General features: G+C 35.3%; 1 protein-coding gene across 1 annotated transcript; it reads right to left on the minus strand.

Moving 5' to 3' along the window:
• Positions 1-651: 651 nt before the first annotated feature.
• LOC114249079 (uncharacterized) lies at positions 652-17834 on the minus strand. Its single transcript, XM_028182550.2, has 6 exons — positions 17491-17834; positions 11057-11229; positions 10320-10415; positions 3943-4098; positions 2744-2914; positions 652-1907 (listed from the first exon to the last, which is right to left on the minus strand). The coding sequence occupies exons 1-6, from the start codon at positions 17762-17764 to the stop codon at positions 1746-1748; spliced, it is 1032 nt and encodes a 343-aa protein (XP_028038351.2). The 5' UTR covers positions 17765-17834; the 3' UTR covers positions 652-1745.
• Between the last annotated feature and the right edge of the window lie 1586 nt (positions 17835-19420).

A 19420-nucleotide genomic window follows, 5' to 3' on the forward strand; every position in this document is an offset into this window, starting at 1 on the left:
CAAATTTTACACCTAGTGGACTCCCGACGACAAATTATGACCTCGTCATCACTAACACATTAAGTAAATAGAGCGGGGACGTTTGAGAGGTCGTGATCAGTAGCTAAAGCTTACACCCCAAGAACTAAACAAGACCAAGCGAATCCATCGACTTCAAGCTTTAAGGCTACGCAATAAAATCTACTTTTGCTTGTGCGAGTTATGAATAAAATTTGTTGTAATCTTTTTTGTTAGTATTTTCAGAGTTCCCGTCGTAGAGTCACTAATTTGTCAGGGCGACTAAGTCACCAACGCAAATATGAGGTCGTGAATGTCTTGTGTAAAGTCGTGAAATTGTTTCCATACGTTCCATGGGAACAAAGTTTAGTGTTGCCTTTTGTATTTGTTTTGAAAGCAAAAGAAGCTAAGATATAAAGTGGTAATTTTTTAAGTGCATGTGCAATGTTCATAATTTATTTTTACTTAATTGTACACATTCAGTACATGTTTCCCTTTTCTATTTTCATTTTTGTAATTTTCTATGCTTTGCTTAAATTAAGAAACTTCTAAACGTTTACGAGTAGTTGTCGGTGACGTATCAAAGTGTTCTGTGGAAAAAAATGACGTAACAATCGAAAATGCGAGGGATTCGATGGAAAAAAAACACACATAAATGCAATAATAATTTAATTTCACAAACACAGAAATCCCAGTGTTTGCACCAGTTATAAATAAGTACTACATATTTGAACTGTACAAATAATGATTAAGTCATAAATACACTGGCACTGTACTTTACAATTATATAATTAACAGCTCTATTAAAGTTAGACGACACATTTGATTGGATTTCCGTAACAGTATAAATAGTTAACAAAGTGTCAAGTAATACTGTGAAATTAGGAATTAGAATATACAATTAAAAGGTAGTTCACAGAGTAATATAGCCTCGACTTTATTGTGGTCGTAGCAATAAATGTTAGTTTCGATAGAATTAATTATCGAATTTCACAATCATGATTCTTCACAAGAGACAGGCACGGGCCAACAAAACAATTTGACCAACATTGTCGTCGATCAACGTCCACGGAATGATTGGGCCTTACCACCACCCTGCCTTCGGAGTGCTCATGAAACGTATTTTCCACTTAAATCTCCAAACTTTACAATCAAGGCTGCTTGAACGTATGCCGTACAGTAAGTCTCTATGATAATATAAACTATCTCATATATATCGTTTATATTATCATAACTCTATGATAATATAAACTATCGATTAGCACAATTAAAATACGTTTCACAACACTAAAGACGGGGAAATTAAAATCTAAATTAAATAATATATAAATAAAAAAATAAAAAAACCGAAACTAAAGTGGAATTTAAGCGCCAAATAAATAAGTTAGACCTTGACTAGGATAATCGGAAAATTTAGAAAGTTAATTCGCTGCACGTAATAAATAATACACATACTTTTTATTTTTAAATTCGTCACTATTTACACAAAAAACAAAGGAACTGTTTCGATCTAGACCAAAATGGCAAAGTAATGGCAATGACATTTTTACTACATTCATAAGCTAAAATATCTAAAGGTGCGAATAATTTAACTATAATGAGATTAATAACCCAACATTATACGCCAACTGAAGAGTATAGTTGTTAAGTTTATTAAGCACCAAAGAATAAGTACGATAGCCGTGGAAAGCCAGGAGGAAGCACTCTTCATTGGCAGCCTCTTGGCCAGTCATGAGTTTTCAAACGATTTAACCATACAGCTTCTTGAAGACTTGTCTCAAGTATTCCAAATAGTTGAGAGTGTCTCTGTAGATGAGAAGTCCGTCGGTCACCATATTATCCGATGGTATGACCGGAACCTCAGACTCAGGTAGTGGAATGAGTTCAAGATTTCGCGCCCTCATAATGTCCTGCAACAAAATTATATTGTATTCGTTAGTTAAATTAGTACGTATTGAAATTCAAAATAACTTTTTCATTTATATAATAAAAATATTTCTTTCAAGTAACTTAAAATGCTATGAAAAATCTAAAAGAAACGTCTGAATATACGCAATTCATCTGAACAACGTAGACAAAATTATAACTCACTAGTGGTTCCCTAGTAGTCGAAATTAGACTATAATTACTAATCTATACTAATATTATAAAGAGGAAAGATTTGTTTGTTTGTTTGTTTCGAATAGGCTTCGAAACTACTGGACCAATTTGAAAAATTATTTTTCCATTAGAAGCCGACATTGTCCCTGATGAACATAGGCTACTTTTTTAATTTTTTTTTTTATTTTTTTTTTTTGGTTTCATGTGTGTTTTAATGTTTCCGAAGCGAAGCGAGGGCGGGTCGCTAGTTTAAACTATAAGTTTGACCATTATGATGGTTTTATTGTCAAATACTATTAAACTTCTATAATCACAGATGTCGCCAATAGTACACTATAGACAAATAATATTAAAGACTACTAAATACTAATCTATTCTCAATTTGACCACAGAAAATTAAACAATAAACAAAACAGTATAAATGCGCGTGTGTGTGTGTCAAATACATGGTAGTGTGTGTAATATTTGTTTTATTGATTTAATGTATTCCTAATGCCTAATTGTAAAAAAATATTAGCATTGTGTACTCCTTCTCTATATTCTCTCTAAGTGTGGGTAATTTCATATTCCTCCGTCCTCGGGATTTTCGTAAAAAGGGGTACAACACTTTTGCTTCACGTATTAATATATAGATAACCATACTCACAGAAAAGTAGCAGAGAACAGCTCGAACATCGTGCATAGTTTGATTGGTGTTCTCCTTCAAAATTTCGTCAGCTATGATGTTGTCGTTGAGACCGTTAGAGAACGCGTGCAAACCAGCCACTATCAGTTTTAGAGCTTTGTACATCGATGGAAGAACAGTATCGATGTTATCCTGAAGACAGAACAAAGCAAGAATTAACAAATTAGCGAAAAAAAATAATACGTGCTCTATCGCAAATGATATCGTAACCTAAGATAAGTTTTTTTTTGCAATTAAAGACAATGACGAAAAATCAATCAATTTACAAATGCAAAAATATATATTTACAAATACGTAAAAGATAATACGTTTAAAGTTCGTCGATTATCTTTCTGAAGGAGTTCGATTGCGCCCGACGGTTACGTTAATATGGTTGCGAAATATTACGGTTCTCACGTAAACGATGGCCGGCGGACAACAATGAGTGCCACCGACGATGTCGTTTCTTTGAAATCGATCGAAAAACACATACGGATGCACGTTTTTGACATCAGCGAATACGTACATCGCTCTCCGATCATTGTTTTCGTTTAGGTAACAACAATATGACCCCGTTCATGACCGTAAAACTTTATCGGCTACTTATTTGATTCTTGGGCTGTGCAATACGAGAACCCAACTGTCTTCCAACTGTGTACTAAACAGTTTTGCTGTGCTCAACTCTATTCCTCTTTCTCACACAGATCAGGCTTCTTTTTATTTATTGCTTACATGGGTGGACGAGCTCACAGTCCACCTAGCGTTAAGTGGTTACTGGAGCCCATAGACATCTACAACGCAAATGCGCCACCCACCATGAGATATAAGTTCTATGGTCTCAGTTTATTTACAACGGCTGCCCCACCCTTCAAACCGAAACGCATTACTGCTTCACGGCAGAAATAGGCAGGGCGGTGGTACCTACCCGTGCGGACTCACAAGAGGTCCTACCACCAGTAAGAAGAAAGGCTCTAAGAATGCATCCTTTAGTGGATAACGTATTTTTGATCCTGGAATCAGTTCCTTGGTTTCGGTGGCCACGGTTCAACCTCATGGACATCAGCAGAGACAGGACACGACTTAGACGTTGCTTTCCTCTATCGTCGTATGGTATGCACAGGCATCTCTACAATAGTGTAGAGGTACGACCGAGACCGAGAATAAAAAAAAATACAACTTACCATTAAACTCTCAAGTTGTTGCTCCGATGCCTCCTTATAAAGTGTTTTATCTTTAGGCAGCACCTCTGCAGAGAACGAAAACTTCCTAAGCCACTCGTTTCCTACCCATTGGGTTATCAATTCGTCGAAGCTCTGGAAACTGTGCAGTTGCAACGCCTGTAACAAAACAAATATAACAATTATAACTGATAACTACGTTCAATTCAACATAACGTGAGTCACGAAAATATTAATGCAACATATTCAGTGGAAAGTCGTTCAAACATAATTCTATGGTAAAATATATATATATGTATAATACAAGAATCACGGTTACATATATAACTATACGTGAGACCTTAGAACTTATATCTCAAGGTGGGTGGCGCATTTACGTTGTGGATGTCTATGGGCTCTAGTAACCACTTAACACCAGGTGGGCTGTGAGCTCGTCCACGCATTTAAGCAATAAAAAAAAATATATCATATAAAGGTATTCTAATGAATCAATGTTTTTTTTAGTCCCGTTCAATTCTATGAGAGATGAAAATAGAATATTATGTTAATATAACTATTCACTGAGTTTCGTAGAAAAGGGCGACACACCGGAAGCTACTTCTCGCAAGACTTTCCCGAATCGGACGAGCTATATTCGATTTGATAACAAGATCGATGTGCTAATTAGGTACTGTCTCTAAGAAGCAATGTGTTTTGTTATAGGGAGTGGAATGAGAAATTATATTTTCTGCATATTTCTGCCATTAAAAGCACGTGTTCTTTTTTATTGTTGTTGATACTTATCTCTGGTAACCACTTCGCATTAGACGCCAGAGGGTCGCGACCCATATACCGCTCTTGAATAGTTTTAGTTCATATATGTAGGTCAAAAATTGGTTATTATGTCTTCTTAAGATAATTATTGAATTAAAAACATTTTTGAACCAATGAATGGTAAATAATTGTCATAGTGTTTTAATCTCTTATAAATAGTAGAGCATATCAAATTAAACTCCCACACGCACTCACTACCAGTCGCAAATTGTTCTTAGAAATCAGAGGCGTGTATACTAGGATTGAAGAACGGACCAAATTAGTTTAGTCTTTAATTGGATGATGCTGCTTAAGAGTGAAGGGTCGCGGTAGAGTGGACATTAGATGCGAGATAATCATCTATTCAATAAACGAGGGTATCTTAAGCCAGCTAATTATTGACCCAAAGACCCCGTGGTTCTCTTATTGTACTGTCCGATACTTATAAAAAATAAGTACATCGATGTATTAAGGTTTCATGTTCTTAATAGCGTCACACGAACCGACGCATAGATTATTTATAAGAAGGTCGCCTGTAAGTTGAGACTGAAATCGATATTAAAATTAGTCGGTGACGAATCAATAAATGACATTCGTCGGGAGTGCACTGCGATACGCGTTCGAAGTTTGAACGAAAGCGGAAACATTAAATAAAAAAATAATAATAAAAAATCGAATGCGAACCAAACGGTCAGCGGCAGATGTAACGAACGCCATCCCCATCTTTGAAAAAATTCCACACCAACAATACCGATTAATTAAAACCGATTTCGGAAAGGCGACAATCCCCCGCAAACGCCGCATTGTGCAATAATGCTATCGCGAACGGACATCTCGATATTCGGAAACCAATTGAAATTTTCAAAAGCGTCGCACAAAAATTAATTTGTACGATCGAAATTGAGATACCGGTTAATGTAAAACGCGTTGATAATAGACGTAATGAAGTGAATTTACGATTATTATGTTCGAAATAATCTGATATGAGGTAACTGGATGGACAAACGTATTAGCCGAGCGTTTGTTAAATACCGACCTTAAGGGAATTAATACAAGCTCGTTGAAAAATATTGGCACATTCACGTAATACGACCCTTTAGAGTAAATTTTAATACTAAGAGCTTTCATTTTAGTCATTGTACGGAGATTTAATTAAAATTTACGAAATATAAAAATGAAATTTGAAAATATTGCTTAGTGGTTATAAGTACTCGCATGACTGTGACTCTGGCATCGTTGGCGACTATGAGCGACGGTGATCCCTCACCTTCGAGTGAGCTATGATCATCTGCTTTTCAAGGTAAAAACAAAAACTAAAAAAAAACGAGAACAGCTAATGCAAACAGAATATTGCGAACAGACAAAAACAATAAAGCGTACATAAGTATATACATATATGTATGTATGTATGTAGTTGACATGGCAAGGAGATGGAATGTGCTATGTAGTCAGTGGCGGTCTAAATACACAGGTGCGCGTCCGGTCCATCACGCCATGTCCGAAATCTACCTACAGCGAGCAATGAGATCGTAAAATTTTGCTTATGAATATTATTATTAGCGCATTCTCGGATTTACTTTTGAATATTCGAAATGTAATTTTTATTTTATTAATTCGGAATTTGATTTTTAGTTGCTTATGCATGGCATAAATGCGTAAATAAAACATCGCTAACATCTTATAAAATAATGTTACTAGAAATCATATTTAAACTGATAAATGAATACCTCTACCTCTACTCTTTAAAGACGGTATTTTTACATTTTTTTGTTATTGAAATGTAAAACGAACATATTTTAAAGCATGTCGCTTGTGGCTATCTATTAACAAACTCGAGTATTGATGGCCGACATAATATTTTCTTTATATATAGAGCGGGAATCGATTATATAATAGAAATATATATTCAAAATGACCGTGGGTGGGCAGTCAAGTAAGGTATCCGATGACTTAGCATCCGAATGTCTAGCTCGAAACATCGGAAGCTTATCAAATAAACATTCACCCACACATACGCGTCACATTGATATATTTACGACACACGTACACATCCAACACTGCAGACAGCATGTCGCCGTGTGAACAACACTATCGCGCTATGTACGTACACGTATATATAGCTATGTAGTTCATGCTTATATAACGACACTATTACAATGATTATCGTCGCATAAGCAGTAATCAAAACGTGTTCAACTGCGACACGGGGTGAGGCGCGCCGCGTCATATCAAGTCGCGCGATTGGATTACACACTTTGAATCGCGCTACCTTCGTTTATAGTAATTGCCCTCAAAATTACTCGGGGGACGTTTTAAGGAAGCGAACTGGATTCCGCTGTCGAAAATCTGATGCGATAACGTGACACCGGTGTAGTCAAAAGCTTGAGTGTTATGACACATTCACACGGTGGCCAGTCACACAGTACCGGTAGAGTTCGTTGAATTTGTTATTACGTTCTTAGTACGACGCGGCCAGTTATTATTTATACGGAATGGGCTTGACGACAGATGTGACTGTCTGATTTATTTATGATAAATTATTACAATTTTTAAATTAAAGCACAATTTAAACGCGAAGCAAACTGCTCGCCTAATATGCTAACTACGAAATTTCGGCTAGTAACCGATGGAGATCAAACAAAGAAGACGTAAACGTCCTTGTAACGTGGGCAACAATGGTGGTTCATCGTCACCGGCCTATGTCTAAATCGCAATAAATATGAGACATTAGTAACGAATGACCGATATTATGGGGAGAGACAGAAAAAAATCGTCGGGCAGGTGTGTCGCGCAATACTAATGCGCAATCAGTATTCGACGCGTATGCGCACCGTCCTGTACCTCGTTCCGGCTACTGTGAGTCGATAATGTCGTTTTACGAGGAGGCAGCGAACAGGACGTCGCCGTCGTTACGACCGTCGAGCCTATTACAATGCTACCATACCTACTGCGCGAACATCGCCGCCGATAACTCGATACATTCATCATAAAATCGTTCATTGTTCCGATACCATCGACGGCCGCGTACCCATTCAATCGATCTAATATCAATACAATCGCCGAAATGTACACGCTTCGAGCTTTGTCTCGCTATCGTATCACAGTTCGTGGTGAAGAATCGTCCATAAGCGATTCGAGGCGCGACATCGACACGTTATTATTTCTTGTTGATCGGTCCACCTTACTTCCGATTCGGAAATTATTATATTCCTCGGATCAGAATCGTAGAACCTTCATATGAATCGTTGTATTAAAATGCTGAACGCTTATTTCTAATAAATTCGTGAATGTTTTACGAATTTATGAATGTAGGTTGAAATGTCTGCGATCTTTGTGTGGCCCTGAAATAAGACTTCAAATACTTTTCTAACTAAAAACATTAAATCTTGAAAATGCGTATTAAAGCTAGACCATTTTTATTTAGTTAAATTTCTGGCTTGAACATTTTATGATGTATTTAAAAAACGCAGACTTTGACATTTAACTTAATAACAAGTTATTAAAACTGAGGTTGATAACATTAAATCTATTCAGTTCTTTCGCCGTTCTAATTAAAATTATTATTAAATGAAATATCAAATTACGCAAGGTTCTTAAAATCTCTGTGAACGAGAGTCGCATTAGTCTTTTACAATATTAGGAGTAATACGACTTTTTAAACTAATTTTCGTAAAATAAATCAGCCCACTGAGTTTCTCCCCGGATCTTCTCAGTGGGTCGCGTTTCCGATCCGGTGGAAGATTCTACGAAGCACTGCTCTTGCTAGGGGCAGTGTTAGTACCACTCCGGTTTGAGCACCGTTAGCTCACCTACACGTCAGGGCGAAGCTGAAATAGCCTCTCAAAGCTATCAGTATAGGTAGGAAAAAAAATTAGTAAAATAAAGTTTGTCGCCGATAGTCGTTTTAACGTGACAGTAGTATAATGCGAAATTATAATTGAAAAGGGAGGAAACGGCTGCAGCCGGACCGGACGTGCGAGCAAGACAGCGACGCTCGCAATCTCGGAACTGCATCGCTCGCAACGGTGAGAAAACCACACCAAAATACGTGTACACGTTGAATTTTAAACAGGCCATTTTTTTACATTTGCAACATTTTATTACTCAAGCTATATGAGACCGTCAGTGCAAAAGTGGCCTAGCCCAACATTTTTCATATTCGCGCTTATATATTGCAATTTATTTAAACCATAAAAAAAATTGATGCAAAACCGGTCTATCCATAGTCTCACCCATAGAGAAAAGATGGCTTTGCAAACATTATTTTTGCGCGTATTGTTTTTGCCTATGAAGCAGTGTAAAAATCAATTCCAACCTCATTATCTCCATACCAAATATGATAAGCTTAGGACACTTTTGCGCTGACTGCCTCATATAGGAGACACCGATTTAAATCGTCTCACGAAACATAAAACTACGTTGCGATGGATGGATACAACAAGTCAGTGTACCGATCCAATGGAGATTTCTTTAATCCTCAACATCGGTGATTATTTCAATTTAATGGTGTTATTGACTATCTCACAACCAGTATTTCATTGTACATTTTATTTATCTATAATTGCTTATACAAGAATATGAATGCTAACTTTTTGGAGACTTCTTTGACACAAACGAAAGCCATATTATGCACAACGCCAACACGATAACAATGGCGAATTGAAAATTTATTACCCGGATACTCAATCAATCATAACCATAAAATTGATGATAATGTGTCGATTTTAAACTTTCCCATAAATAATCTATTTAGTTCTAGAATTATTCATGAATCGAAAGGGTGCACAGGACGTCCTACTTTGAGTTGTTCGGTGCCTTTGGAAAAGTACCATCTCCCGTACATAAATCAATAATATCTGCGTGCAAATGAGCACCGAAGGCATGCGACGACGTTGACTAAGTTTTATTGGTAATGGTCGGTCGCGAGCTTCGTCCGTTCATTTAATGCGACGCGGCGGGCATATAGATTCGGCCGCAAATACTACGCGCGCGTCTCGTCATTGCGCCATAGGTAACAGCGTGTACAGTAATGCGACTTTTTCTAATAAGCTTCAATTACTCGCTCATGTATAAATTCGAATACGTTTGCATATTTTTTTTGCTTAGATGGCTGGACGAGCTCACAGCCCACCTGATGTTAAGTAGTTACTGGAGCCCATAGACATCTACAACGTAAGTGCGCCACCCACCTTAAGACATAAATTCTAAGGTCTCAGTATAGTTACAGTCAGTAGTTTCTAATTGACGCCGCCTCGTCAAACCATTGTCGTGATAAATATGTACATACAAAATGTTAAATACATTAATCAGAGCCAAACTGTGTCAGTAAATAAAAATAATAACCGGAGACAAGTCACATACGGTCATCTAACTAATTTAGTATTCCCTGTACTACAGGAAATAGAGACTGATTTACATGCTCATATACGCTTAGACAAATTACCCAATTATTAATACAGAGCAAGCAATCACATGAATGTATGCCCGATGTGAGAATCGGACCCACGAACATCGGCCTAGAAATCTGGGAAGCTAACTAGTATGCCACTGAATCAGTCTATGAAACCGAAGAATTTTTTTAAACTTACCAATGTATCCTTGTATTTAGTTGCCGACCTGTAGGCGCTCGTAGCCTGCGCGATGAGCTTCGGCGCGACTGTTTTTGGATCTGGTACATTGACTGTCTGTAAAGATTGACGAGTAAAAACGTGAACGAAAAAAATCATCTTTAAACTTAAACAGGAACTACTTATATTTCAAATGAGTTTAATAGTTTAATTTTACTGTACTGTTTGTTATTAGGTGTATGGCCTAGGGCAGCGGTCGAGTAACTTTTTAAGCATTACCCCAAAATATTTTTGTGTAAGTTGATATTACCCCATAAAAAGAAGAATAAAAAAAACGAAATCTCTTCGTTTTCATCGAATTCGAAATCACAACGATTCTAAAGAAGTTTCACTTCAATATATACTTTTTACTCACAATAGTTTCATTTTTACCCTCCAAAATTTCATTTTACCCCATTTGGGGTAATTTACTCCGGTTCCCCGACCGCTGACCTAGAGTCTAGCTCTAGTTCCAAGCCTCCGAGCCGCTTAACTTATAACTTTATATCATATTCGTAAGAAACAAAAGAGAATATACTAAGTCAATCTTCTCATACATAGTGACATAATACGGTACATATTCTATTTTCTCATCCTGTGTGTTTCTGGTACCGATAAGATAGGAGCAAATCTTTCCTTAAGGTCGTCGAATGTAGAATGCTAATTTAATTCTAAATTTTTGTCGTAACTAAAATACTATGAAAGATATATATTCTTACAGTAAGGTTATTAAGGTCACAAGGGTTGCTCCACAGGTGGTTTTCAGATGTATCAGCTGCACGTTTTTGTCGTTGCATTGTGCTGCGGCTTCTATGAGGTGCTGCTGAAGACTGTGGCGTGAGACCCCCGACAAGTAATAACAGGCAAACCGCCGCGCAAACGTTGACGTATCCTAAGTAAAAGAAAAAGTATTAATCAATACTGTGTTAACTATTTATCATTTTGAGTACCCCCAACACTAAAAATGTCACTTAATAATAATTCACGTCTAAAAAATATATTTTTTAATATATGAAAAATGAAATTGTTATTAAGTAACATTTTTATTATTTACAAATGAAGGTTATAAAACCGAAACAAAGACAAATAATTTTGATCATGGATTTTTATAAATTTTTAAGTCGATATCGTCGAGTTTCAACCCTATTCGTGGACATTCGTTTTCCTTCGTGAAATCGACTCTATTATACTCGGTCTTGTCTTTTTCAATGAAAGCGCACGTTTATATATATTTTTTTTTCTGTAGCATCTGATTGAATGAACGCTCGAGAGCTTGTTCCGTATGCGGCACGCGCGATGTTATCGATTATGGTAATCGTTAAACATCCGATGAATAAATACAACTCGGCCCAAAGGTGGACAGCCTTTGCTAATTGTCCACTGAACTTGTGTGAATCACTAACACGATTTTTTTCTGTTATCGATAACGAAATCGTATCAAGCTTTTTTTTTTTTTTGTAGTTCGATAACCGGTCGAAACGCTTTCGCGTTCAGTTATAATAACTCTAAGGCTGCATTGTTTGAGTCCAGGAAGGAAGTGAATTATAAATTTTCACTTGATTATCAAGTTTTAATGGTGTACCGTTTTATTTATTTATTAAGGCAACTCGTTTAAAATGTCATCGAATTCTTACATGCTATGTTATAAATTTTGTAATGCATTCTGAATGTTAAGATCGACCGACGCTTTTTGTATTTCACACTTTACTTAACTTCACTGCGTCGTAATTGGATAATATCTAATGGACAAGTTTTTGCATTAAAAACTATTTGAATAATTTAATAGTTTAGAGTTCTCGGTGATAATGAGATTAATGGTCGGTTTGAATAAAATGTAAATATGTATGTTGAATTTTTTTTTAAATACCATTTAAATTGCCACATCTGTCTGTGTGAGAAGGCACACTGGCAGTTGCCAGCTTTGTGAGTACTATAGATTGTGGATACATTTAACGAGACGATAAACTTTGACTCATTAAAATCGAATGCATTATATACTTTAAAGGTAATAATTTGATGTGTGATTGACGTGTTTTTTCATTAAGTTACGGGTGTATTCTGCGTGCATCTGTCGTTTCCAATTTAAATATACAATTAAAGTATTCACCCAATTATTTAAATACAAAACTGGATGAAGTGTTTCATTGAAAAGTTGCCAAGGAAATTCGTCTACCTCGCGCTCGCTTAAAAACGTAAACGACTCCTGTGCTTAGGCAAAGAAAATATTACGTTAATATAGATAATTAATTAATCAGCATCATGTGAAACAAATATGGTGATTACGCGGTCACATTCCCGTGACGATAAATCGAATTATCGGAAACACTCGTGCGAATGTCCAGCGAATAATTCAATGAATAAATATCATTACACGTGTATATGTAATATGTAGATCGATTCTGCTTACAACTGATGTAAGAAGTATTTTAAAGTTCAAGTGCTGTAATCAGCTCGATAATTATATGTACCCATCAATATTTATTGAACGAACAATTTAGGTCTTTTTACCATGAAAAAAATTTAAAGGTATTATTATTATAAACGATGCCGCTTACATTATTTGATCAGCCAAAAAATTTCATTACTCAGTAAGAAAGTTATTTTTTCAGTCTACGTATGAATCATTAGTGTTGCGTCTAGATGTGACTAATGACATAAACTGTTCAGTTATTTGTGCTAAAATGTACAATGCAATCATCGACATTGTTTAAGGAAAACATAATTATTTACTGCGAAATCTTCGTGAAATAAACAGAAATCTATCTCGTAGCGTTATCACATTCTCCACAATATAAACGATTAAGTCATAATTTTCAAACAAACAAAATATGAAGATTGTAAAAATATTAGATAAAAGTTAATTTTGTTCATGCAACGTTACAATTAGAATAAGGAACCACCTTAATTCTGTTAGGATTCCACATAACTTGGTTAACGTGTGGGAACGGTCGAAAATAACTCAAGATGTGCCCAAAGTCAAATTCATCAATACACACTCACACAATGAAACCATATAATAATGTGTGCGTGTATTTTTTTTCTACATCTCGTTAGCGTTTTGCGTCGATTTCGCTCCGAAGCCGGAGGCAGAGCGGCGGTCAAATAAAAGAAAATTATAGTTACAGGGCGCCTTGCCGCTTATTATTTAACTAGAGCCTGTGAAGTCCCGATGCCGCCCTCAGCTTACGAGCGAAAGAGAAAACGATACGATCCTATCTCAACACACGATCACGATTTGCATAAACAAAAAAGTATCGAACCTTTAACTAGCCGTGATTCGGTTTATATTGCCCTCAAATTGACACGATAATAATGTTGTAACTATTGAAGGTACAAAAGACCGCAGAGGGGCAATAACGATCATGTCAAAAGGAAGGCCCGACACACACAACACGCGTTAAACACACGATCATAACATTTTATTAGTGCGCCGGTCAAAAGCAACCGCGAGACCGTTCCGTCAAAAGTTCATGTAAAAAAAATAACAGGTCAGCTCGTAAAAGACGTGGAGTCACTGTGGGACAAATATTTTCTTTGAGATCACATTTAAGATAGAATGAAAAAATAGGGGATTAATTGAATCATTTTGAATAACATCACGATTTAACGTCGCATGAATATTTAGAAAAAACTGAAACGTAACGATGTGAATTTAATTCTAAAACAGTATGTATTTAATTGAATTACATACTTTTTTTTTGAAAAAATAAACATTTCAGTTAATGCTTGTCATTTTCTTTTTCATAATGGAGCTGAGGAACTTTTCAAAACGTGTATGTTTTTAAATAGGATTTATTTGACATTAATTAAAACAAACGGGAGCTTTTTCTGAAAGGACGGCAAGTAATTGATATCCTCTTTGTAGCCTTCAAACAGCGATACGTGAAGATATTTAAGATGAACAATGAGACTCGATCGAATTCCTTAGCCCATTGAAGAACTGACCGGGCGACCATAAAAACTGTAGATACCTACACGTAGGTATTACACAGGTTATAAGGGGGCATAAAAAAGCAGGGACCGCGTCGGAGGTCGGACCGACTCCCCGAGAAACAAAGAGTTCGTTTATTTTTTAACAGCTCGCCCGTTCACAAAAGAAGGCTTCGCGGCACGAAAAACGAATCAAACGAGAGCATCTTGTTAACCTTTTTAAAAAGAAATCGCGCACCCGCTAACTAGAATTTCGACTCGAAAACCAAGAAAAGTTCGGAGGCCCGGATGTTGCAGGCGCCTCTGGAATAATTATGTAAATTTCGGTAATTTATGTCGAAATCTGGTTTTTGGCATTCAGTTCAATGTTATCGATTGCATTTACAAAATTGTCAAATCAACGTTACTGCACGATCGGATTATACTTTGTTAATAAAAAAGGGTAATACGCATTTTTGGATCGATACGTATAATAACATCGAATGGCGTTGATCGGTCTATAGAAAAAGCCACTTATTTACCGGTACAGTCTTAATTTGAATCATGCCATTTTTTTCAATAGCTGGTTAACAACCGATGCGCTCGTAAAATTTGACTGCGCATAATAAGTGCGATTATCGGCGGGAGAGGCGCGTGGCGGCGCGTATCACGAGACACCCGGTGATACCACTCTTGATTAACTGAAAACCTCTCTAAATGGTAATAGCATTGCGAGGATGATGTTCGATTTTCGCCCGTCCGCTTCGAAATTAACAAAAACGAGCGCTAATCTTTCTCGAATTAATTTTAATAACGTAAAAACTGACGGTATTAATTTTATGTAACTGTTCTTTAAGAGATCATTTTGAACGAAGTGCCTATACACGACGTTGTAATTCGAAACATTTCCCGACATGTAAGACTTGTGTTCTTGTTTATTTAAGTTGATAAAAAGGGTTAATTAAGCGAGTCTAAGCCGGGTTCGACATCTCTTACTAAATGCGTGACAGCTAAACACCATAATTACGGGACGAGCTCACTGACATAACTGTTCATAATTAGATCGGTTGACTTACTTCGTTTAACATGGTTTTATGTGAAAATCTCGGTAATTATCGTGTAAAAAATTTTAATGACTCGGACATGAATATCGTGCTACCAATCTCTTACCTAGATGGTTTCAATCAGAACTTGACTGACCATTTAGTAGAAATAACCACACTTTTACTTATTCGCTCATCAATCTTATAGGAATTAACATGAAATATGTGCATATTTTTTCATGTTTTTCAACGCAAATGCAATTTAATATAAAGGAAATGCTTTCATATCTATGTTTTGGTTAGCAGTTGCCACTCAGCATTGGATAATATGTTAGTATATACATATATGTATGTCGCGTTTTCGGAGCAGACATTATGAACATTTCCTGTACATATGGGCAGTGCATTTTCAGTATTTTAGTGTGTCCTACCATGAGATTCTACAAGGACCTAGCTCAGCGTTTCTATTTCATATGTCTCTTTTGACATGGCTTGAAAAGAGTAGGCAGCGATTTAGATAGACGACATAAAAAAATAAACATTTTTCCTAAAACTTTGAAGGTCCATATCTATACTTGTACGAGTACATCAGCTTGAAAGCAAATAGTGCGAGAGGTTACGTTTTGTGTCAGTATTGTATACGGCAGGACATTAATATCAGTTTCTCAATCAAATTTTTTTATGCTCTGATTACTTTGAATGACTCACGTGTTCATTAAACAATTTATGACGTCTGAGGGTTTTCCAAAACGAATCAAACAACAATTAAAAATATTCATTGCAATCCTAAAATTCTAAAAATAAAACTTTTCGTAAAAAAGTTAATTTTGACTATTTTTTTAAACTTATATTTTTGAAATTATGTTTTATTTTTATTAATTATTAAAGTGGTCACTAATGTGCTATTAGCGAGTATTGAATTTTTTAAACATAACTATGATTTTAAAGTCACTTTCGACAAGCTTATTTTACCTGAGTGTGGTAAATTTGTAATTGTCTGAAGTATTTCACACTTGGCCGTTTTTTTGTCTCCAAATAACAAAGTATTATTTAGGCATAAAAATCATATAACCTATTTTTAAACTAATTGCATACAACTTTTCTACAATTTACAACTTTAAAATGTAATTTTCGATTGCTTATGAATTTTTGGAATAATTAACCCTTTTTTTTCGGCAGAGGGAATTTTATTTTAATAATGAAACAATTTAAAAAAAAATTACGACTCTAAAAAAAAACTTCATTTGATTTTCCAATTTCTTTTTAGGCGTATGTCTGATTTTGGAAAATATAACTAAGCCTTAAAAATACTTTAAAAAATTATAATGAACGAAGTTGATTTCTTGTCCCGAAATTATGAGTAATCAAAGAAAAGAAAAAAAAATACATAAGTGTAACATTTTAGAACTATACAATTTTCCATTTTAATAAATTTAGTTTAAACGGAAAAACAAAATTTTGTGCGGTTGATTTCCGCTTAAGGACACAAAACTGCATCGATCTTGTTTAATTCCGTCTCGAGAATTATTGATGCTTTTGCAATTAAAATATGTAATTGTAGCCTCGATTTCATACTCATTTCATTGTTATTTATTGGAAGATTATAATAAATAATTCTCATCATCATTAAAACAGATTTCTATGAGGAAATAGCATATGTGAAAGGTACGATAAGGAAGAATTGACTGATAGTTTTTTTTTATGAAATCGAGCCTATTTTGCGATTATATCAAGGATGAGAGCTAATTAAATATATCACGTGGCCGGTATCGAACACAAATAGTTAGATAAACATCAATCTCGACCGGATGTACTGTTTATAATACATAATTATTATATAGTACCTACTAGTCAAATATACTAGTACAATTTAATGCTTATTATTTTACATTTACAATTAATTATTAATTTGGAAAAGTAGATTAGAACTTAGTCTTGTGTTTTCTTATTTAAGTTCCATAATCAAATATATATTTTTTTTTGGAATGATGGCAACTCGGTAAGCTGTTTTTCAAAAAAGCTTAGCCCTTTAACAGTATAAATTCGAAAAAATTCGAATATATTTTTATTTGCTACAATATTAATTTGGAACGAATTTTAAATATTTAAAAAAGATAGCAACTTGATTCGGGATAGAACACAATTAAATGAAAGCAGTCAAAACACGAAAAATAGATGTAATATTAAAAGTGATTGCTTACTACTTCTTGCTGTGCTCGATCTGTAAGGTCGGCTTTTATCCACATGCACACTATCACAGTCACAACATTTGCTATTTAATCTAGTCCTAGCGCATTGTTCACATCCGGAGGGCCTGTGTATAGATTCCGGACAACCGGACGCCGGGCACACATCCCGACTCCAACATAGCATGGTTGACACTTCCATCTTCAGCCTTACTATAACAGTACCGATATGTCTGTACAAAGCACAAGCTGGTATGTTAGTATGATCCATAACAGTTGACGATCGCATCTGACATCCCCCAAAATGTTGCGATGTCGCACGCGTCGTGTCGTGTCAGAGACTAAATGGATTTGTGTGACCGCGCGTAAGATAAAGGCCAGTGTACACTGTCATACATTGAAGGCAGTGGGGGGCAAGGAATGACGAATCGACGTAGGGGCTCTCCAGTGTAGGCACGACGCGGCCAATGGTGGGCGGCGGCTGCAGGGGGCGGGACCCATTCACACCCAGTTTAAGCCGACTTTATATGTTGAGGGTCCTATTTAGCCTAAGCCCCAGTAGATAAGGGACGACTTTTATAACTTGTTTATTTTTTAATCGATAATTCGATTATTGCGTAGATGCATTTATAAATTATCGATTTATAACGAGAGTGAAGGAGCCTTTCATGGGTTTTTACGCTATGACGTGAGCGTTTCGAAATTAAGACTGAAATTATTAAACTTGAGCCTTGTGAGTCATTCATTGTCAGATTGTTCTAAGATATATTGTGCTAATATATATGTATGTTCTCTGTACTAAAAACACTACGAAGCGTAAGATAAAGTGAAATATTTTAATTCAACATTTTGCTTATCATTTTAAGTAGGGAAAAATATATTTCAATACAAAAAAAAAAACTTCCACTGCATTTAAAAACAGTCATAAATTTTAAATCATAGAAAACGCTAAACTCAACTCAGACAACTTAACAAATATCAATTTCTATGGCGGCATTAAAAAAAGATTAAGCTCCGAACTTTATTGTTTTTCTAAGTCTCTTAGACATTCTTTTGTTTCTCTTCCTAAATCTCTAGTGCCAGTTGAAATAATAAGAAGATGGTTTCGGCATTAAATAAAAATTAACAAAAAAATTTAAAAACCTACGATGGTTTTTAAATAGCTTATAGAATGTAAGCCGCTTACAATTTTAATCTTACTGATTTACGCGCACTATTTTTCAATGGTGAGAATTTCAAGATTTCAAGTTGTCAAGTTGCCGCAGCGAAATGACAATCTAAAAATAATACTAATGTAAAACTAAAATCGACAAAAGTTTAATTTAAATTTAAATACAAACATTTTTACCATACAGACTAAATCAGGCACACATAACGAAGCTCTTGTTAATTTAAATATTTTTTAATGGAAAAGTAAACAATTAGAATAAACCCAAAACAGATATACGTACACGCCTGTGACGTAAAACATAACTGATTTAATAAACAAAAAATATTATGTAATTGATATCCTAATGATAGTGACGTGACGTCAATTTGTGCAACATCTGTTATTTAATGATTACCACTATTAAAGGTAGGCACTATTAAATGTTATCATAAAAATTAATCCTTTTCACGATACTGAATACATTTTTCGTCCAATTTTACTAATTATACTCAAGAAATGAGTATTTAATTTATACAGTATGTAGTAAAACCAAAGAAAAATAATTTTTCGACATTAAAATTTTTGTTTAAATTTTTTGTATCATAGCTTAGAAAAAATGGTGCGTTCATTTCCTAATTGTCTAAAACACTATGACTGAACTTAAGGAAACCCTATGAGTAAGGAATTTAATTGATGCACGTTTATTATTCGTTCTCTAGATTTATGATTTCAACTAGTTTAATTGGTTCACTATTAATATCATGATTACGATTAGAAATACGTCAAGGCTAGTAG

Source organism: Bombyx mandarina, chromosome 23, assembly GCF_030267445.1.
Source record: "Bombyx mandarina strain Sakado chromosome 23, ASM3026744v2".
NCBI lineage: Eukaryota > Metazoa > Arthropoda > Insecta > Lepidoptera > Bombycidae > Bombyx > Bombyx mandarina.